The sequence below is a fragment of the Haliotis asinina genome, chromosome 16 (assembly GCF_037392515.1).
Source record: "Haliotis asinina isolate JCU_RB_2024 chromosome 16, JCU_Hal_asi_v2, whole genome shotgun sequence".
NCBI classification, from domain to species: domain Eukaryota; kingdom Metazoa; phylum Mollusca; class Gastropoda; order Lepetellida; family Haliotidae; genus Haliotis; species Haliotis asinina.
Window position 1 is genome coordinate 46692243 of NC_090295.1, and position 24010 is coordinate 46716252.

A 24010-nucleotide genomic window follows, 5' to 3' on the forward strand; every position below is an offset into this window, starting at 1 on the left:
GTTGCATCACAGTCATGTTGCATCACAGTCATGTTGCATCACAGTCGTTAGTGCTTGTTTCTGGACGGGTTTTTGTTTTGACAATGAAAGTCGTACACGAACAAATGCCACCAATCATCTTTCAAGAGAAATAACTGCACAAATAACAATGGTTGTAAGGAAGTGCAAGTGGTGAAACACTCTCCAAACATTCATTATCACCATATCAACATTGACTGACTCCGATATATCTCCCATTTTCTCAGTCGTTAGTAAAGAAAAGTGGTTTACACCACTCAACAACCAAATGATGTACTGTGTGCGAATGAACAGTGCACAATAAATTTTTAACGATACTACAAACTCGAATCCTCATTTCGTTGTAATACAATCGTTAATAATGTCAGTATTCATTATGTGACATTCATGTGGCATAAGTTATGGTCTCAATTCCAGCTACGAAATAGCCTTTAATAAATCACAGAGTCACTTCCTCGTTACAATACCACAAGCTGATTTCTCTATAATGTACTTACAGGTCTACAGCCAGAGTTCCATCTTGTCCCTGACTACGTGAGCAGTACGACGTGGGACAGGCTTTACAAAAGATGGCACTTAACCATAACTTGATCATATTTAAGTATAACAAGGGATGACATGATAGCGCGTGGCTCTCTAAATATGCCTGTCTGATACATATGGCACTCTACACTGGTTGACTTGATAGCACCTGGCTCTCTAAATATGCCTGCCTGATACATATGGCACTCTACACTGGTTGACATGATAGCGCGTGGCTTTCTAAATATGCCTGTCTGATACATATGGCACTCTACACTGGTTGACTTGATTGCGCATGGCACAGGAAACGGGTTGTCATAATACCACATGGCATTGGAGTGAGTGAGTTTAGTTTCACGTCGCTTTTAGCAATATTCCAGCAATATCCCAGCAATATCCCAGCAATATCATGGCGGGTTGTCTTAGTAGCATATGGCACTGTCTGTAGATTGGTTGTTTTTTATGGCATATGGTACTTTAAACGAGTTGACTTGATAGCAATATAACAACCAGTGATTTGATAATATATGAGAATGTAGCACAAGGTGACTTGATAATAATGAACGGAAACAACGGCTGTTACAACCAGGGTTACATAGCAGTATTGATTTATTTATTTTCTTATTTTTAACACAAATGCACGGGGTGATTTTAAAACCTAAAAACTGAAACAATACCACATACAGCAAGTGATGTAATTAAATGATCACGAAAACCGAGGAAGGAGAGGACGTCCTGAGTTTCCGAGCTCGGCGTCCAGGTGAGTGATCGGCGTAATGTGACTGTTATCATACTCTACTCGCTCCTTCCTGTGATGGCAAAACACATCGTGGTTACGCCAGAATTTTTGTCTGTTCTCCAACCAGCGAAAGCTCTGAAGCCTCTAAAAATAAAATGATTAACAGCATTCCATAATAACTATGTAGCCTTCATCAATGTAGAATATTGCACATTCCGTGGTTGCGCAATTCATTTACATGTGTGGAGCTGAAACTGCTCCACAATTATTCAATACGATAAGTGCTGAGAGTCGTCCCATAAAAGGACAAAACGCCATTCCAGTTCGAATGCCGTTAGCAATTATCTTTTGTCTATCAGAACTCACTCACTCACTCACGCACGCACGCACTACGTTTGATTTAAAATTTCTTGCCGTTTGATTTTTAAGCTTTTCTGATTACACTACCGAGCTGGTTTGCCAGATGTAGGTTATACTAAGTATTGAAAAACGCTAAAATAAATTACTTTAAACTCCAACACATCAAACAATACAACTGAACTCTGTCTATAAAATATTACTTCGCACTGATTATTTACACTGACCTCCAAAGCATGTTAATTGTAATACTATTCACTGACATCACAATACAACAACGCCACTGAATGGCCAGGCGCGATGAGAGTGTCAGATAAAACAGGAAACAGACAGATGAGACCTGCATATCATGTAAATGGATCTCATCTAAAATCTGTTATGACACCAGGTTCTAAATGTTATAAAATGTTCAACTTTAAATTAACACAACATTGAAAACATTAACACATGGTTCATGCTTGTCAGTATATAATCCCTCGACAACATTGATATTTTTTGTTTGACAGGACCCGTGAAGATCCGGGTTAGAATTGATCTTCGGTAACCTATGCTTATCGTATACGGGTGGTCAGACTGGCTGACTCGGTTGCCACATGTCAACGCATCCCAGCTGCGGAGATCGATGGTGATACTGGTGGTCACTTGATTGTCAGGTCCGGTCTTGATTATATACAGACGTCCGCCATGTAGCTGGAATATTGCTGTGCGGCGTCAAACTAAACACACTGACTCACTCACTCTTGTTTAAAAGTAAAACATCATCACTCATATAAGACCTACTGTTTCGCGACACTCGCAGTTAGACACTACCTATATAGATGGTAAAGTGGTGAGTTTCTCATCATCCTTTTGGAAACATTGCATCTGTATGTTCAGCAATTGTTTGTTCCTGCTTATAAGTCCACATATTGTCCACAAGCATACTTATAACAAGCATACCATTATTATTATAACTATTATAAACAGTGAGCCTAAGTTCTTGTACTGGTTACTTCTGTACAACGATTCGATGTTATAGATTCCTCACGTGGTACAATGTGTGAAGCCCATTTCTGGTGTCCCCGCCGTGATGTTGATGGAATATTGCTAACAGCGTCGTAAAACCAACCTCACTCACTCACTCACTCACTCACTCACTTTCAATAATAACACTGTCCACGGCACACCTACGCATATCGAGAAGGTGACACTGCAGTACTCATCATGCAATGCGGTGATTATCGTTCTGTACAGAACGTATGTGCGTCTTTGTTTGAGCCAGAAAACTTTCCACAGAACATACCAACACACAGGTCATGAGATAAGCATAGACTGTGACATGTGTCAGTGACCAGGCGACCGTATTGTACCTAACACTTTGATTCCATGGTACAGGATGTGCAGTACACATATAGGTCACAAATGTTGCGACGCGGAGCGTGGGCGGGTGGGTGAGTGGCTGTGTTCGTCAGGTTGGCTCCTAAGGGTTTAGGGTGTTATCCATCACGGAAAAGCACAAAAATAATAAAATAACATTCCCTGAAATCCTCGATTAAATATTTCGGGGTTCGAATCCCAGATTTTCCCAGATACCTATCTTGTTTCAGACGCTGAGCCCAACCTACTCACCCATTTGCTATCCTTACACACCCTCCAGATCGTGTGCCTCAAGCGATACTTTTTGGAGTGGATATATTTCGATTTGGCGAAAACATATCATTTCTAGAAGAGATAAGCACATTAGGGCAGTGTGTACATTAAATGTCTGGTGTTCCTTGTCGTGACATTGTTGGAAAAGTTGCTAAAAGCGGCGTAAAACTAGACCCATTCACTCACTCAACGGTAAACCGATGTTGTGTCCTAAATGCGCAGTAGGGTGAGTGAGCATGGTCTTAGTCGCTTTTAGCAACAGTGCTGCAATATCATGGCAGAGAGACACCAGAAATTGTTTCACAAATTGAACCAGTGTTGGGAATCGAACCCGGGCCTTAGGCGTGACGAGCGAACGCTTTAACCACGAGGTTACTCAACCGCCCCAAATGTGCCACTTTAAATATTAGACGTTATTGTTACCTACTGTTTGACTTGGATGGATAAGTGACAAATAAAAGAAGTATACTAGTACATATTGTGAAGAAGGAACAAATACGTCATTCGTGTCAAACGTTTAATAAAACATTCAGCACATAAACTACCCATGTAAAAAATTGTAACAAAATATTTGTGCGATATATAAAATAACACAAAGCACTGAAAACACGTCAACACAATGATCAGACACAAGGCAGCTTCATCTCATACAATAATACATAACACAATCACCTTTAGGATTAGGAAGAACAAAGCATAATAATAATAATAGTAATAATGTTTCAGAATCTGTAGGACATAAAAATGTTTTCAGAATATATTGTGTGCGTGGCGTTATAAAAGTTGGATAGAACAATATTGACAAATGTATGAATAATAACTTATATTTCGAAATTAACGTTTCGGAATAGATTGCTTTATCGTTACCTTTACAAATTGCAAGAACTAGTTGTCCATAAATTTGTTAGAATCTCAGAATATCTATTTAAATCGTAACTCCGATCTATGAAACATTCTTTTGCACTGTACAATGTCATTCAAAGCATCCTGACTTGTGAACGGATTTACACAAATGAAAAAAGACGTCCTTTATATCAACACAAAAATATATGTCAGCCACTTTAAGCAATAAAAACAAGGCACCAAAATAACTGACTCCTTGACATAGATAAATGTAATCAGGTCATATCAAGACAAGAAAGTATACTAAACTCAATATACAGGTCACGGAACTAGGTCATCCTGACATCTGTATATCCCCCACATCATGACCTAGATAGCAAATTATCAAAATGACTGTTTCATAAATCCAATAATGTCACATGCAGTTTCAATGTGAGTCACTGTAAGACCCCCAAACTGTTTTTCATTATTCAAAAAACTACCTTCCATGTTTTCAGAATAACGTTATGCATACCCGCAACCTGTCCTACTTCATATAATTGTTTTAAAAAAGACGCAAAGAGTTGTCAAACTCTCAAACCAAGGATTATATAGCTTGACTCTGCATCCTGAGATATAAAAATAACATCTTCCAGATCCTTCAGAGGAACGAAATACCTATCATATGCAAATAATTATTTACTTGAGAAACGAACATGTGCCTCGATGTCTCCCACACATCCTGGTTCACCGATACGAAATAAAATCAGCCCGAAAACTCGGTGAAACTCAGTGCATACACCTGGAACAAAGTCATCTTTGCCCTGTTCAGTGTATCCTGCATAAGATGCCCATGAAATACAGTTCTTACAGACGTTTATCACTATTGATATACTTACAAATTTTGTAACAGCTCCATGGAGTATTTTCTATATTACTTTATGGATGAAAACGTATTTACTTTGTTAGTGCGATGAAATAAATTAGTTGTTATCCATAAAGCTTTTCATATATAATATATTTCTGTCATATGAATGAAAAGTTTATCACTATCAGTCATTATTATTCCAAACGACACATCGCATATTTAAGTACATTAGAAAAGATTAAATACACTTCAGCTCCAAACATATTTGTGTGAGGGCGGGACAAGGGCATCACGTTCTGATCCTGCAGCAGGAAATAAAAATAATTCTACAAAATAGATCCTGACTCACACTACAGTTCAGGATCCCCGAAAATCGTTTGAATCACAGTCAATCAATGGACACACGAATGAATGCCTTTCGCAATTCAGCTCACAAATGGAGGAAGCATCTCATTTAGAATCTAACATTTCAGAATATTTTTCTAAGATAGTTTCACGTTTATCTGTGACCTTACAAAGTAAATTCTTATCTCCTATAAAAGTCAGGTGACCAACCGGGCGAGATACGATCATCTTTTCAAGAACAGCTGATGTCTGAAAGTGACTCGCATGCTTTCACTTGTTGACAATACTGTCGGATGCCTGGAATTGACTCAGCTTTCTTAAATATAACGTGTTCATGGACATAACAACAGAACTGCATATCGTGTTGGATTTGTTTTTTAAAACTGCTCAAAGATGATAACCCTATGATAACTATAAATGCGTTTGCAAGTGCAATAAGGTAATATGTCCCGTACGCTTTCCTGAGTATTAGAAAAAAATAATATACGCTAAAAATTACAATTACCACAACTTTTACACATCGGCCTCTAAGACAAAAATGTACATCACTGCTACTTTTAAACTTGAAAATCAAAAATACATTTTGCATTTTGGTAAAACTGTTAAGTAACATGTTGGATTTAAGATTACATCTTGGTCTTAGACTGTGTTTTGTAATGATTGTTAAACTATGTCCCTCATGTAAGAACAGTGTTAGTCAAACTATGTTCTGAAGACGCACGCGTTTTACACCACAACACTAACTGGATTTAATATATTTGATATCTAATCTAATACCATTTCAACATCAAACACAGAAATGAAAGTCACACATTTCATCAAAGAAATCATGTAATGTGCTGGTTATCTTTGGGGTGATTTTGAACATTTTTTTATAGTTTCCAAACCAAATCAAAAGACTTCGTAATAACATAAGACATTACTAGTTATCACAACTATACTTAAAACCATGCCATTCAGAACAAATCCCTTTGATCTGCGTAAGTAACGGTCGGCTAACATGAGCCCAGCAATATTTCTGAAGGGATGTATTACACACGTTAGTATTAACTGCTTGGTAATATAAGTGTATATTCAGACGAGCAAGGTCGCCATCTTGAACCAGATGTATTGTCATTACACAGGAAATGTACAAATTCGCTTGTTAATCGGCCTCTGCTGTCCAATAGTCTTGTATTGGCCATATAAGCGGAGCATGCCATTCTTCAGTATTGTATTGTATGCACAGAGCACAAGAGTTTTCTTGCCGCATATTTGGTAGTAGCAGTTCTGGCAAGTATGGATAAAAATGTTTCACATTCACTGGTTGACATTCATTATGTCTTCTTCTTTTTCTTCTTCTTCTTCTTCTTGTATGAAGCATCGTTTTCGAGCTGACGTCTTCCGCGAATTTGAATCCTCTGAAGACTCATTCTTGAAGGTTCCCTGATGTCGAAGTCACATATCATGCATCATGTCCTCAGATGTATCCTATTCATTAACCATGAACATATCGTCTCAAAAGTCACATCTCGCATTCTCCTTCCAAGACAAGGTGTGATGAAGTCACTAACTAAGTCATGTCATGAAGTTGTACACACATCTAGCTGATAGCTGAAACAGTAGTTGTTGATGATGTGGTCGATGATGAAGATTGAGACCCTGAAGTGCTTCCTTTCCGTCTAATATTCTTCCATAACTTGATCCTATGCTTAAGGCGGACCCAGAGTCCCTTATACAGGTGGAATACACGTCTCTTGGTGACAAAGGCAAAGAAAATGAAGAGACCTTGGGAACAGTTGAAAGTTACGAAGAGGAGACCAAGAATGTGTTCTGTGTAACAAACAACGACTGTGGGTGGAGTGAAGAAGGCGCTGACAATAGAGGAAGCCAGTCCAAAGATCCATGTGAATCCCATGACTGTAGACATGCGTACATACAACATGACGTCATTGCGGCCATTACGTCGGTTCACCGAGGATCTTCTTGTGTGATCATTTGTGAATTTAGCAGTTTTCCTGATACAAAGAATAGTCTTCACGAAGAGGCAACTATTTAACAGAAATATGATTACAATAGGGGCCCCAAATGCTGTCAGGGAGGCAATTGGATTCTGTATCCAGCAGCCAAGGGACTCAACGTTATCTACATCATCCTCTGTTGAGTTCGAATCTTCTGAAGTAATGTTTACGCTAAAATCTTCAGGTTCGGGTTCATAGACATGACTTCCATATCCAATTTCCACACCTGGTATGATTTTAGAGAAGTGTAAAATCACACAGATGGTGACAATAATCGCCGGAGAACCCCACGAATACAGCATATATTTACCAAGATATTTCCTCTTTTCTCGTATCTGGGGAAGAACGTAGATTTTGTTAGCAAATGTGCGGAATACATCATAGGACATCACGTTCATCCAGAAGAATGAGGCGAGGAAGAAATAATGAAGAAGAATCGCAACAACACTGCACACCAGAGGCAACGCTGCTCTTCCTTCCCCGGTAATGAATATACTCTCGGCTATCAGCAGTGCAAGAGTAAGGTTCATAGTATTGACGCCTGGGAGATTCCGGAGTTTCGGAAACAGACCATAAGTCAATAGGACTATAGCCAAAGCTACGATAGAAATCCTTCCCAACACTGCTGTCATGTAAGCTTCTGCTTCGATGAATCTTTCAAAACCCATGTCACAGCCTTGGACAAAAAGATAGGAGTCGTTATTTGACTGTGATTGTAGTATTGACTTTGGCACACACGTCTCAATGATTCCACTTGACTCATCAAGATATTCATATTCGGTCATATTGTACAATCTTTCTCCGAGTATAATTGACTTGTTACGCAATAAAATGTACTTGTCCTCAGAAATTTTAAACCTGCCACACCCTCTGTTTGATATCCTTGGCATGACGCATACAAATGCATAACCCATAGCGTCTGTGAGATTAGCATCAGATCCAACGTTGCCTGCCACCCACAAAGTCAGATCAAACTTTCCTGGACCATATATACTGTTGGTAGATTTGACAAAGACGTGAGTGATTGTGTTATTGCCTGATCGGTCCACAGCATTGATGATATCAATCTGATCTGCGAAGAAAAACTGCATTCGCCCCCTGCTGCAGAATGTACTCTTAAGGTTAGGATGATCCGAATGAACCATGTTTACAACAGTCACTTCAGTTCCATTCAGGGAAAGCGTAAACTTCTTCTGATTAAAAAGACTGTTCATTTTCTCTTTTACACTTGACACTGTCCCTTCTTGTAGTCTTGAGGATCTTGGTGGAAGAAGCAGGAATTCAATTTTCAGAGTTATAGTCTTCTCAATGTCAAAGCCACCTTTTGGTTGTGTAGTAGGAGTTGTGTGTCTCTTGGCGTGAAGTGATGGTTCCGTCTTTGCTTCTTCTCCAGTTTCCTCTTTAGTTTTTTCTTTTTTAAAGTTTCTGACACTGCCATCACCATTATCATCAGCACTAGCAGCAATCGGTTCAGGTAGATCTGGCTCAGTCTTAGCATTAGCAACTTCTGGTGAACCAGGACTTGGTTCAGAAGCACCCAGCTTTGTCTGGGATGTTTCATTCGCTTCCTCGAAAGACGTGTTATCAAAAACCAGCTTTTTGCTTGTTTCTGGCTCCTTAGGCTCGAGGACAGGTTTATCATCAAGAGTCTGAACAGCAACATCGGGCTCGGAGATGGACGCGTTTGCCATGTCTATCGTTATATTCTGAATTCTTTCTGAACTAATATTCAGCAAGGCGGCCATACCTTCTACCATTATGGATTTGAAGTCAGGAGAAATCAATGCCAGAAGGTTGCTGTAAGTGACGTTTACCATCAGGGTAATCACAGCAATATCAGGGAGATGAGTGAGAGTCTGGACATTGGGCAAACTCTTATCCACTAACGCAGGTCCTGCATTCACATCCCTGAGACATTTGTCATCCACCAGCTTGTAGTAAGCCGGACATACCACTTCTCGACACTGATTGTACCTAGAATCGTAAACTTGATTTGGTTCAGGACATCTATTCATATTGCCATTGCTCACTTCTTCATGAGTTGTGCTAAACAAAATATGAGTCTTACCATCAAACCCGAAATTCATAAGAACCGAAAATGACACTGGGTAGGTAACCGTTTCATCACTGTTTCTATTCCCGTGGTTTGCCCTCCTCTTTCGAGTTTGATGCCTTGTCGTTAAACATGTTTCCACTTTCTCTGGTTGTTGTGGCCACAGTGTTTGTCTACAGTGTCTTGCAGCTGCCAAGGTGGGCATAAGAGTCATCAGAACATTACCATCGATGAAGAAAAACGATGACACTCCATCACATAGAACAACCACATCCCAAGCCTGTGTGTTCAGTGCCTGATTGCACTTGGCACAGAATATGTTTCTGTACACTACACCATACTGGTCTTGAACTGGAAGGTTTAACATGTCTATGGTATTATCATTCGCAGTTTCATACTGAGGCACACAAAGACGTTCTATAGTTTTATTATGCCAGGAATAAGGACATGCCGATACAAGTTTTATCCACTGTCTGTTGTAAGGCATTAGCAAGTGGCAGTCAACTGAAGGAGGAGCTAACATTGCAGGAGCATACTCGACTTCTCTGGCAAGGAAACTGGAATCCTCAGAGACGTCATCCTCGTCATCATCCTCCATAAACTGTCTCTCTACATAAAGCTCAGCTACAGAATCTGCACTGCCAGTTGGTATAGAGTAGTTCATGATGTTTATATCTATGTTCGAGAGACGTGTGTCGTCGCTTATTTGGACAGTATATTCCTGAATAGCCGTTTTAGAAAAGGACAGACGTGTGAAACAGTTATAAGGATCCATTCCAATTTCCTCTTCAAAAACCCAAGGATCAAATTCAAGGTTTTGAACTTCCTTCAGCTTTGTATGTTCATAGTCATATAACGTAGCCTGTGTGTCTGTGGGGGCAACATTCACTTCATGAAAGGGTTCTGAGGGTAAGGGTGTATTACCTTTTTTATGAGATTTCTCCAGAGTAGTCACATCCATCTCTTCCACAGTGGGGGTGTTGACATTCCTTCCAAGCGCTAAATGGGCTTTCCTTTTCATCCGCTGCTTATAGTCAGATGCGATGAACGTGGATGGAGCCTCTGCTGGATCTATTCTTGAAGACCTCACATCAATATTTATATTCACATCACTGAACTCTTCTTTCCCATTTCCGTAAAGCCTTTTGTGTAATTTGTCAAGTCCGGGTGCAATCATGACAGATCCATCCCAAGATCGTGTAAGGTCCTTTCTAAAGGTTCTTTGATCAACGAAGGAAATTTCATCCATCGTTTCTCCATCCTTGTTAGATTCTATAAAACGATGATCCCCATAACTTTCGAGAATTTCCGGTCTGTCAACTGGAACCGCTGCTGTAACAAACAGCAAGAAGACTAACAGAAACATGATGTCATAACAATATGTCCCAAACTTATAGACGAGCTGACAGGTGAATATCATGACCGACGGCCATTGCTTTCAACAGTTTTGTCCGTGTCAGAACAAACTTATCAGACTCGGAAAGTGACAGGTGGCAACACTCTCGCGACGTTTGCAGTGCTAGCCACAACGTACAGATAACAGCAATGGGCCTCTGTGGGAAGGCACTTGTCCAACATCATAACAAGTGGAACATTAGGGCTTAATATGATTGTTAAACAAACTAAAATAATACCAAATCAATTGCCCTGATGCATTAGGCTTAAGTGTATTGATTTGTTTCAGAATGGTTACTTTCTATGACTGACACCTTCATTTCAAGGTATTTGTTTTTCATGGACAGAATGTAACATGATGTTAGTCCTTAGATAACATGCACATTTTGAGTGAGTGGGTGAGTGATCAAGTGAGTGAGTGCGGGAGTGATACACGAGAATCAAGGAAATACAAATGTGGCCCTTGTGGCGCAAACATGACAGTAGATGTCACTCTCACTGCCTATATCATATTAGAATTAACAATATTCTGCTGCCATGAGAACATGTAGATATTTGCGAGGGAGGTCACGATACAGGTGGCTGACCAACCACAAAGTATCTCGACACTGATGTCATCATATACGCCATTTTATAACATTTTGTACACAGCAAGTTACCATTGCCTTAATGTCTGATGTTGAAATCATAGTTCACTGAAGAACTCTGAACAACTAAACGAGGTCATTTCTGTTATGAGTAGAGATTACTAGATAAAGGAAAACTACCCACCAACCAAGTACCCATCACCCTAAACAAGCCATGTTTGCTGTTTGTGTACAAATACAAGAGACGAATGTGTAAAAGCTCAAAATAGCGATCACTATGAGTAAAAACACCGGATCGATATAGAATCATATGAATTGTGTATCGTATCGTGCAAGTACCCATCATTCAGTTTCAACAAGCCACGTTTGCTGTTTTGTGTAAAAATACAAGAGACAAATGTGTTAAGGCTCAAAATAGCGATCGATATTTGTGAACAAACCGGATCGATATGAAAATCACATGAATGGAGTATCGTATCGTGCAAAGCTTACTGACGATGTAGTTGATTTTATGATTTTATATTATTTACATGCAGTTGACATAACATCAGTAAATAAAACACGAAGAGTATCATCTCCAAGATACTTTTGAAAAGAAAGTCAGAATGCATGTGCTTCATAAGAGGCAGAGGCAGTAAGAAAGCGGATATCCCGAAATATTCAAAATGTCAAGATTACAGTTATGAAACTGAAATCTGTGAAACGCGATAATAAACTTCTACAAATTCTTAAAACTATAAATACTAAACAGCGAAAGAAACGCATATTAACCAGCAACTAGCCAAGTCTGTCAACCAGCAGCAAGACAAGTCTGTCAACCAGCAGCAAGACAAGTCTGTCAACCACCAGCAAGAAACGTCTGTCAACCACCAGCAAGACAAGCCTGTCAACCAGCAGCAAACAAGCCTGTCAACCACCAGCAAGACAAGTCTGTCAATCACCAGCAAGACAAGCCTGTCAACCAGCAGCAAGACAAGTCTGTCAACCACCAGCAAGACACGTCTGTCAACCACCAGCAAGACAAGCCTGTCAACCAGCAGCAAAACAAGCCTGTCAACCACCAGCAAGACAAGTCTGTCAACCACCAGCAAGACAAGCCTGTCAACCACCAGCAAGACAAGTCTGTCAACCACCAGCAAGACAAGTCTGTCAACCACCAGCAAGACAAGTCTGTCAACCACCAGCAAGACACGTCTGTCAACCACCAGCAAGACACGTCTGTCAACCATCAGCAAGACACGTCTGTCAACCACCAGCAAGACAACCGTGAGTATGTATAGTGCGTGGGCTCCATTCCCCATCACGTGGTAAGACGCTTCACAATGGAATTACCATATATTTGGGATTACGCTCTCTCAGTAAAGTACAGACTCTAGCACTTGTGTTGGGTTGAGTCCCATCAGTAATTCGAACCACACCCTCAGAGCTCGGCATCTAATTGCCATCCGCCTTACCCGCTCAGCCACCTCGAATTCCACAAAATGCATGTCGGTAGTCCAGGCCACGGAGTTTGTGTATCTTACAGAACGTGTAAAGTGTTAATAAAGTAGCGATCAACCTCAGCTATACACCACTGCCTTCTTGTGATTCGCTGAAAGACGTACAGTCTGCTTATCCTACCAGATACCCATTTACTGCTGAGTGATCAGGGACAGAACGTGAAAAATAAACAAATTATTGCCATACACCGTCTGACATGTCTGCATTATTCTCACAGAGAGCGGACGTCGTTGTTCGATCCCGGCCGTACGAGCAGTTTTTTTGTTTGTTTGTTTGGGGGGTTTTTTTGTTTGTTTGTTGTTGGGTTTTTTTGTTTTTGTTTTTGTTTTGTTTTTTGGGGGGGGGTTTCTTTTTGTTTGTTTGTTTTTGGGGGTTGTATGTTGTTGTTGAAAAGTTTATGGGTTTTTCTTTCTTTTTTCTTTGGTTTTTTTTTGTTTGTCTCTTTCTATGCTGCTTAAGGGTGTACTCAGCAATAATATGGACCAATGACAGCAGTGTCTGTAAATAATCGATCCTGGGCCAGACCATCCAGTGGTTGACATCTGAGCATCTGTCTAGAATACAATGACATGTGTCAACCATGTAAGTGAGCCTGACCGCCTGGTCCCGTTAGTCGTCATAAATGCGGTATATTGTTTCTGGCATTCGTGCCAAACTGCAGTATGGAATCTCATCGAAGTCAAATCAGGTCCCAAATAATGAGACCAGTATCACCCTCAAACACGCATGCCCCCGAATGACCTTGAACACGACGTGAAACCCCTTTTTCCTCCACCTAGGCATGAAGGTTTGGGAACTCACAACCGTAAGTTCATACACAGAGTTGACGAATGCACACGGGCGTTCACGTTCGAAAAATATTGTTGTCAGTTATACACTTTTTGTGTCGATTTGGTGATTGCTTTGTGCTCATCCTTTGTACCCAACCTATTTATGATGTTATCAGACATACATCCTTATCAGATTAGGTGTTCGAAATAGGTCAGGTTATTATTATACAACGTTGTTAGTGATTATACTTACCGAGTTGTGCGGGGGTGGTGTCACCAGTTTTCCGGTGACACCAGGTGAAGTGATTTTAGTTCTGTTACCAGTAATATCAGCAGCAGCAGCGGTTGTATTCTGCTTCATAAGCACATAACATTACAGGCACTGTACCTGTGAAGATCCGTCTAAAACTGCCATTGTATCGCAACTGTGTAGGCCGATGCTCATGCTCTTGATCACTGAATCGAGTGGCCCAGGTTCGGTTATCTTCAGACCGCTGCTATATAGCCGTAATACTGATGGGTGCGGCGTTGAACAAAAACAAAACAAGCAAACCACACGCACATTGTCACCCCTGAACATTCTTATTATCCCGCGAAATGCATGAGCTTGTTCGATGCGAATTGTTGCAAAATTTGCTGACACGACCTTACTGAATTCACTCACTAACTCATTACTGGATCATCGTGTACATTTTCCGTATTCCCCAAGGAGCGTACAACCCGAGATATCGCTTGAAGGCTAGCAGCAACCATATGCTATAATGTACCCAGTATCGTATTGCTTCTTGTAAAGATCTTAATGGAACGGCATGTACCATATTTATCAAACCTCCACAATCACACTCCTGCACCGCATAGCATTGACATACCGTCCCGTGACATGTTACGGTAATGAACATAGCAAGTAACGGTACGGTAATGCGTGTTGTATATATTCCAGTAATGCTCCAAAATATTCTATAACGATATAGAATATATAGTTATTATGCATAATGTATCACGATATAACAGATATTGCACATGTATATTGTATTGCATGTATGTTCCGGTAATGTATAGCGCTTATAATGTTACAGTAAGGTGTGTTCATAGTGTTCCCGTATCTATATGTCACAATTGTATATACATATACTTATAACATGCATGGTGTTAAGGTAATGGGAATATAGATGTTACAATTGTATATACATATAGTTATAACATGCATGGTGTTAATGTAATGGGAATATAAATGTTGCAATTGCATATACATGTAATTACAACATGCATGGTGTTACGGTAATGGGGATATAAATGTTACAATTACATATACATATAGTTATAACATGCATGGTGTTAATGTAATGGGGATATAAATACTACAATTGTATATACATATAGTTATAACATGCATGGTGTTAATGTAATGGGAATATAAATGTTGCAATTGCATATACATGTAATTACAACATGCATGGTGTTAAGGTAATGGGGATATAAATGTTACAATTACATATACATATAGTTATAACATGCATGGTGTTAAGGTAATGGGAATATAAATACTACAATTGTATATACATATAGTTATAACATGCATGGTGTTAATGTAATGGGAATATAAATGTTGCAATTGCATATACATGTAATTACAACATGCATGGTGTTAAGGTAATGGGGATATAAATGTTACAATTACATATACATATAGTTATAACATGCATGGTGTTAATGTAATGGGGATATAAATACTACAATTGTATATACATATAGTTATAACATGCATGGTGTTAATGTAATGGGGATATAAATACTACAATTGTATATACATATAGTTATAACATGCATGGTGTTAAGGTAATGGGAATATAAATATTACAATTGTATATACATATAGTTATAACATGCATGGTGTTAAGGTAATGGGAATATAAATGTTACAATTGTATATACATATAGTTATAACATGCATGGTGTTAATGTAATGGGAATATAAATATTACAATTGTATATACATATAGTTATAACATGCATGGTGTTACGGTAATGGGAATATAAATATTACAATTGTATATACATATAGTTATAACATGAATGGTGTTAAGGTAATGGGAATATAAATGTTACAATTATATATACATATAGTTATAACATGCATGGTGTTAAGGTAATGGCAATATAAATGTTACAATTGTTTATACATATAGTTATAACATGCATGGTGTTAAGGTAATGGGAATATAAATGTTACAATTGTATATACATATAGTTATAACATGCATGGTGTTAAGGTAATGGGAATATAAATGTTACAATTGCATATACATGTAGTTATAACATGCGTGGTGTTAAGGTAATGGGAATATAAATGTTACAATTGTATATACATATAGTTATAACATGCATGGTGTTAATGTAATGGGGATATAAATGTTGCAATTGCATATACATGTAATTACAACATGCATGGTGTTAAGGTAATGGGGATATAAATGTTACAATTACATATACATATAGTTATAACATGCATGGTGTTACGGTAATGGGAATATAAATATTACAATTGTATATACATATAGTTATAACATGCATGGTGTTAAGGTAATGGGAATATAGATGTTACAATTGCATATACATGTAGTTATAACATGCATGGTGTTAATGTAATGGGAATATAAATGTTACAATTGTATATACATATAGTTATAACATGCATGGTGTTAAGGTAGTGGAAATATAAATGTTACAATTGTATATACATATAGTTATAACATGCATGATGTTAATGTAATGGGGATGTAAATGTTACAATTGCTTATACATGTAATTATAACATGCATGGTGTTAAGGTAATGGGGATATAAATGTTGCAATTACATATACATATAGTTATAACATACATGGTGTTAAGGTAATGGGAATATAAATATTACAATTGTATATACATATAGTTATAACATGAATGGTGTTAAGGTAATGGGAATATAAATGTTACAATTGTATATACATGTAGTTATAACATGCATGGTGTTAATGTAATGGGGATATAAATGTTACAATTGTATATAGATGTAGTTACAACATGCATGGTGTTAAGGTAGTGGGGATATAAATGTTACAATAATCTATATATATAGTGTCGTATTTCGCGTAACACATACTAAACCTCAATATTCAGTATGTAAGTATAGCATGGATCATTACATGAACAATTAGATTAAATATTGGGGTGGTCCTTGAGTTTTTGTGCTGAGTATATATTTATATTGTTACAGACATGCACGTACATATATTTGTAACGCGTACGGTGTCATATAAATGCCATTCTGCCATGAGAAGAACCCAGCCGGTATCAGCTGATTCTCAGGAAATTATGTCATGATTATAATTTAACTTATCATGTTTAAATCAAAGTACACCGCATGATTCTAAACACTTAAATAGAAATAAAAACGTGTTCACTATCATGCTATTTTTCATTTGGAGAAGCTAATCTTATCTGTGACTACTTGACCATTTACAGGACATTTCGCCTAACATCCGACCACTCTCGTGACGGAAGTTGCCGGAAATACACGACCTCTCCCCGTCTGTCCACGAATTGCCTGCACGGTGTTTTCTTCAGGTGGTTGTCGTAGAGGAGATAACGTGAGACTAGTGATCAAGCTTTCATAGTACATCACTGACGTACTCTTGTGTCCGTACGTACTTGAGTCTGACGCACACTGTCATATCATTTATGAATTTGTGTCATTGTATATTTGTTGACTTGGGTGTGTCTTGAGGATGGTCAGAGTTCTGTTTCATTCATTCATTCTTTCACTCATTCATTCATACATTCATCCATCCATTCATTCGAGTCTTATTTAACATGTGATCGATATTTTGGGTATCGACCAAAGTGTTTAATTCCCGACGACATGCAGTCAATCCGGAAACACAAAAATTCAATCTATTATTACCGTGAACGGTGTTTCTTCCGCGGACCAATATTAACGGTGTTCACACTAAGTGAGAGTGAGAAAGTACTCACAGACTGCAGGATTACTGCAATAATTATGTGGCCATGAATTATTCCTCCGTCGGGACAACTGAATCAATGGAACACGACTTCTATGCTAAAAACAAACAATGTTTGATGACATGGGCAGCTTGAGTCCAAATGTAGGTTACAAAATGGAGATTGCTAGAACTTTCAAGTTATGTGTGACAATAGCTCAATCCCAATAATGTTGGTAGGCGTTCTGGTACAATGTGTGCAAATGTAGGTTACACAATGGAGATTGGTAGTACTTTCAAGTTCTGTGTGACAATACATCAATCCCAATATTGTTGGTAGGCGTTCTGGTACAATGTGTGCAAATGTAGGTTACAAAATAATGAGCATGATAAACGGCCTCCCATGGCTGCCAATGAAAGGTTCTGGAAACAGTTGTGGTCTGTACCCGGCAACTGTAACCTGGAGGCACCATGGGTCAGTGATTATGACCATGCAATGCATGAGAAAGTAACTAGGTCGTTTGTGTGTTACATCACACCAGATTGCCTTACAAGTGTCATTAAAAAGTCCAAATCTGATACAGCTCCAGGGCCTGATGGCATTCAAAACCGGTACTGGAAACTATTTCCCTGTGTCCAAGCACCACTCCTTCACTGTTTCAATTCTCTTGTGGATACAGGTGATGTTCCTCCATGGTTCTGCAAAGGTCGCACAATATTCCTTCCCAAAAAAGGAGACTTGACTGATCCCAAAAACTTCCGCCCTATCACATGTCTAAATACTCAATATAAATTATTCACAGGGTGTTTAACAAACCTCGTGTCATCTTACTGCTCTTCCAATGAGATAATTTACAGGGAGCAGAAGGGGGCGAGAAAGGGGTGTTGGGGGTGCAAGGATCAACTTCTTGTACAGAAAATGATTTTGGAAGAGGCTAAAACCTATCACCGCAACCTCTCCATGTGCTGGATAGACTACAAAAAGGCATACGACTCTGTCCCTCACGAATGGATTCTGAAGTCTCTTCAGTGTATTGACCTCCCTGAGCGATTACTTGATTTACTCAAGTCTTTAATGAGTTGCTGGTCGACTCAACTTGAGATGTACTCACAAGGGCAGGAGCAGACTTCGGAATCTATTCCAATTAGAAGGGGAATTTTCCAGGGGGACTCCTTTAGTCCTTTGCTTTTTTGTCTGTCTCTGAATCCTTTGAGTTTTCTGCTCAATAGGGAGGAGGGTTATCATCCCGGACCTCCTCAGCACAGATCCCCAACACCTCTTACTCATCTCCTCTACATGGATGACATCGAGCTCCTTGCCAAGGGAGAGGCCAATTTGAAAGAACAGGTTCTCCTTGTCGAGTCCGTCTCTAATGATATAGGCACGACATTTGGACTCGACAAATGTAATACTCTTCATTTGAAACGTGGCAAGGTAACTAATGATGGATCGGTCAAGTTACAAGGGGGAGGAGTTATTGAGCATCTTGTGGAAGATCAGGCCTATACCTATCTTGGAATGCAAGTTCGAGACAAGCTCCAGAATGCCCAGATTCAAGATAAACTTCGGGCCGAGTATAAATCTCGTTTAAAGAAAATCTGGAGTTCAGAGCTAAATGCTCGAAACAAGGTCAAAGCCACCAATACTTTTGCTGTGCCAGTCCTCTCCTATTCCTTTGGAGTAGTTGATTGGACAAAACAAGACATCCAGGGTCTTGACCTCCTGACCAGAAGGATCATGTCTGATAACAGAGCACACCAGCCTCGTTCCTCTCTTAATCGTTTATACATGCCAATCTATTCGGGAGGACGGGGTTTGATTAATGTGGAAGCTCTTCATGATAGAATTCTGTTGTGCACTTTTGCACATATTTATTTATCGGATGATCCTCTGGTGATGCACGTCAAGACTAATGATGAAAGCAAGGAATTCCACAGCTATTTTAAGCGTGCCAAGGTTGTTGGACAGAATCTGAAATTCGAAGTTGATTTTGTTGATGGTGATGTACTGCTGGACGGTACAGTGATGGGAGTAAACCAGGTGAAGTCCTTCACCAAGTCTGCCCAGAGTCGGCCCTTTCTGGAGAAGCTGTCTGAGAAGCCATTGCATCGTGTGTATATGCAGTGTGTGGAACAGAACAGCAATCCAACCGACTCCTTCGCCTGGATGAAGTCGGCTGGTCTTAAATGTGAAACTGAGGGCTTCCTTTTTGCTGCTCAGGACCAGTCACTTCCCACTCGCAATCGCCAGAATGTGATTCTTAAAGAAAATATCAATATGAAATGTCGTCTTTGCAATCAATTTACAGAGACTGTCCAACACCTTGTTAGTGGATGCCATTCCTTGGCACAAACAGCATATCTTAAAAGACATGATGGCATGGCTCACTGCTTTTATTATCGTCTCCGCCATGCCTGTGGCTTTGACTCTGAGGTCCATCCATGGTACGACCCTGAACATGTCCAGGGCGTCCTGGAAAATGATGCTTTCAAACTTCTCTGGAATAGGCCAATATACAGCCTGAGACGAATTCCAGCCAACAAACCTGATCTTGTCCTTTTTGATAAAGCCAATGAAATTATTTATATCATAGAATTTTCTGTCCCTTTTGACAGCAATGTGATTGGCAAGATTCAGGAAAAGCATGATAAATATGCGGACCTCGCCTTTGAAATGTCTCGCTTGCATCCCAAGTACACTGTCGTCAGGCTCCCCATTGTTCTCGGTGCCCTTGGTTTGGTACCTCCTGATCTCTTGGCGCAGATGAGGAGAGTGCCCGGGTTCTCCACCGGGAGCACAGCCCTTCTGACAATCTGGGTAATGCAGAAGGCTGCAGTGTTGGGGAGCCTTCATATTCTCCGAAAAGTTCTTGGTGGGTACGACTCGGCAGTGTTTCCTGGGAGAAGTCCCATTCGCTGTCTGGGCTGCGTGTAGAGGGGGCGAGGGCCCTGAGCTGATGATGAGCTTGACCAGCCTGACTGTGCCAGGATCACCCGAACCCTCTCTGCTGCATTTTCATTTTAATCTGTAAAAACTAATAATAATAATGACTATGTATACTAATGGCCTTTTCCACATACTCGTGCATGATCATGGCGCGAACACATTATTACTTAGGATGACCCAAGCTGCCTGTGAGGTGCTAGATGGTTTAACCAAATTATTAATTAATCTCGCGATCTGTTTCATATTCTCCTAGCTGAACAGAGGCAATCTGAATTCACTTGCCTAAGGTGATGTCACATGTGTCACATATGCTTTGCTGTGGGGCAGGACCAAAGTCCCAGCAACCCTCGTGAGTTAAACTGCTAAACACTGTCACCCATCCAGTCACTGTACGCACTCAAAGCTGCCTAACTTCAACTGAGTTGTTCCCTGAGCTGTATGTACAGAAAGAACTTCGATTGCTCTCAATTTGTATGTGGCAATATCATTACCAGCGACAACGTTCCAAACTACATCAAGTAACTACATCAAGTGATACCACAGTGTCCTTTACACCCAGGAGATAACGACCTCGGTCCAGCCAAAACACCGGTAACTGTATACTTGTGCAATACGCTATCCAATCAGTACAAGAACGCCGTTCACGCCACCATCACTCACAATACAAGGTTCCTCGATGGGAATTGTTCACATCTAAAAATGACAGAGTTTAAATATCTCTCTTTGCTGCCGGTATGCATCTCCCTCTTTTGTTTCTGTACCTGTCAGGACAAGGTCGTCACGGTAATGGACAGACTTGACAAGTTTGAGGAGGTGCTGCTTGATAACAAGGTAGATATTCTCCGTGTGGAACAAAAGGTGATCAATATGATAGATGTTGCAAAGTCGTCGTTGAGAGCTGAATTAAAGGCGAGCTTACTGGACCTAGTGAAAAATGCCATGACCGAGATCTTAAAAGGTGAGTCTCTGCCAGACATGGTAAAGAGTGAGGTTGTTTCTGAAGTGCACCACCTGAAACATGAATACCATCACATGAAGAGGCAGTTACATCAGGTTTCCAAATCACTCCAAAAAGACATCGCAAACCAGACGAATGGATTCCACGAATCGGTTCAGGGGGCAACACAGGGGAAGAGTTCAGACAACTCGAGTGACACGTGCCTTAGAGAAAAACACAAACTGGAAACGGATCTAAAGAAGTGCACTGCTCAAACTGCCGATCTCCAGACAAACCTCAAGCAGTTCATGGCATTGAATGAAACGTATCAGTCCCAAATATCAGAATTGAAAAAAACTCTCAGTGTGCCTTCGTGTGTCCCAGCCGTTGTAAATGCTACCTCCCCCTCCACTTCTGCCGCCCCGTCGACGTCTTTGACGACACTCAGGTCAGAGGAGGAGAGGAGTAGGATCTTGATTGCTCCAATCTGGACAGGTTACACAAACTATTTCCGTCAACTCGATATCCAGAGTAACAATCTTCATACTTATCATTATTTTGCTATGAGATCTGTTAATTGTCTCGCCTACATAGCAAAGAGGAACACACTTCTAATTGGGTCAAATAACCCTTACGCTATATTTGCCTCTACCGTGGATACAAGTCAGGTGACAGTACTGAGAAGAAATATACGGACATTAGGTATGGCAGTAGACGAAGATCGGGACACTGTTTTCATATCGAGACTAACTCCCACACACTCAATCAGCCGTATGTCTACACAGGGCAAAGACCTCAGCGTTATCACTGAGTTAGACATGTACAGAAAATCTCCAAGGCAGATAACTCTGGACACAAGGCGAAGGCAGATATATGCATGTGTTTATTATGCAGTGGTCACGGTTACGTATGATGGACATGGTTTGAGAACATTAGATACTGGAGGTTTCCTGCATGCTGTATTTCTGGATCAGTCAGCTGGTGTGTTGTATTATAACAGCGACACGACATTGATGAAGATGTCCGTTAGCGATGAAATACGCACTGAGGTGACCACAATGGACGCCAGGCCCATCAACATGTTGCTTTACAGAGGAATCATCTACTATGCTGGAATTGATCCAACTCTTGTAGGTGCAGTTAATACGTCAACTAACACTGGATATACGCTTCAGCCAATAACAATGGCAGACGTTGGTCAGATACACATCTGTTTAATTCCCTGAGATCTGTGTTGGATATGTATTATTCGTTTGAAAACAACGCTCGATTCTGATTGGCTGACCAGAGGTTTCAAACTTCTAACTCCAAAGTATGTGATTTGACGACCTTGGAGGCAAATGCTAACATGTAAATAAATGATTTCTCTATTAATCAGTGTTGGTTGTCGATTTTGAAATTAAATGTATAATAATATGTTTTAAAGTGAAGAGGTTTGTAGTTATCACCAGCTTGGTCGTAGCCAGCGGTAGGTAACAGCCATCACAGTTCACCATCTGTTAAAATGTCACTCATTACTGATTGGATGGTTAAAGCGTTCGCTCGTCACGCCGAAGACCCGGGTTCGATTCACCACATAGGTGCAATGTGTGAAGTTCATTCCCTGTGTCAGGGGGCTCACGATGAGGTAGTTAGCTGAGGAAAAGACTGTTGCTTGATGTGTTTATAGTAGACGGTTGCTCGTTGGAAGGAAGACCAGGGTTCGATTTCCCATACAGGTATAAAGTGTGAAGCCCATTTCTGGTGTGACCCGCTGTGATATTGCTGGAATATCGCTAAAAGCAGAGTAAATACATATGTACTCGGTACTCGGACCAGCTCACAAGGTCAGTGCGGTTCACGAAACAACGGAGACTGTGCATATCCATCCTTTCAAGGGCAGTCGCCTCTGAACTCGTGTTGTATGTAATCGCTTGGGGAAGATTATTCAGTAATTCTCGGGACGAACAAGATCCGGGGTAAAATATGTCTTATTACTACGCTTATCGTAAGAGGCGAGTAAAGGGATTGGGTTGTCAGACTTGGATGACGACATGTCATCGGTTAGCAACTGCTGAGATCGATGCCCATGCTGTTGATCACTGGATTGTCTGATCCAGACTCGATTATGTAGAGATATAGCTGGATTAATGCGGCGTAAAACTAAACTCACTCACTCACTCAGGCCGAACACATGGCCTTGTTCTGAGTTGTTTGCAACTAACTGTCTAGAATTATTTTCATTCTTACACCTACCAAATTCGCTATGCTCAAAACAATGTTAAATGAGAATACGTTATGAGTCTGAATAAAAGGTCATCGTATGATGCACTTGTTATGTGTGAGTTGCGTTTATCTGATTCTTGTCATCAGGCTGCATGTGGCGTGCATTGAGGGTATACTGGGTTAGAATAGGTCTATATTAGCCTAAACCTGTCTTACGACATCAGTTGTTGATGCATAATTTCCAGGCCGCAGCTATAGATACTCAACGCGATTGATTGATTGATTGATTGATTGATTGATTGATTGACACCGCAATGAGCAATATTCCAGTTATATAT

The 24010-nt window shown here is 40.0% G+C and overlaps 3 protein-coding genes across 3 annotated transcripts; 2 read left to right on the plus strand and 1 right to left on the minus strand.

The window, feature by feature from the left end:
* Nucleotides 1-6882: 6882 nt before the first annotated feature.
* Nucleotides 6883-10798, minus strand: LOC137268605 (uncharacterized). The gene has a single exon (XM_067803177.1). The coding sequence runs from the start codon at nt 10771-10773 to the stop codon at nt 6883-6885; it is 3891 nt and encodes a 1296-aa protein (XP_067659278.1). The 5' UTR covers nt 10774-10798.
* Nucleotides 10799-11612: 814 nt separating this feature from the next.
* LOC137267824 (A-kinase anchor protein 5-like) lies at nt 11613-12615 on the plus strand. Its single transcript, XM_067802257.1, has 2 exons — nt 11613-11616; nt 12209-12615. Exons 1-2 carry the CDS (start codon nt 11613-11615, stop codon nt 12613-12615), a joined length of 411 nt encoding a protein of 136 aa, XP_067658358.1.
* An 8546-nt stretch (nt 12616-21161) lies between these two features.
* On the plus strand, nt 21162-22841 carry LOC137268662 (uncharacterized). Its single transcript, XM_067803249.1, has one exon. The coding sequence runs from the start codon at nt 21230-21232 to the stop codon at nt 22691-22693; it is 1464 nt and encodes a 487-aa protein (XP_067659350.1). The 5' UTR covers nt 21162-21229; the 3' UTR covers nt 22694-22841.
* Nucleotides 22842-24010: the final 1169 nt, after the last annotated feature.

Excerpts from the sequence above, each read along its gene's own strand:
- LOC137268605 (XM_067803177.1), bottom strand. The coding sequence starts at position 10,773 with ATGATATTCACCTGTCAGCTCGTCTATAAGTTTGGGACATATTGTTAT.
- LOC137268662 (XM_067803249.1), top strand. The coding sequence starts at position 21,230 with ATGACAGAGTTTAAATATCTCTCTTTGCTGCCGGTATGCATCTCCCTC.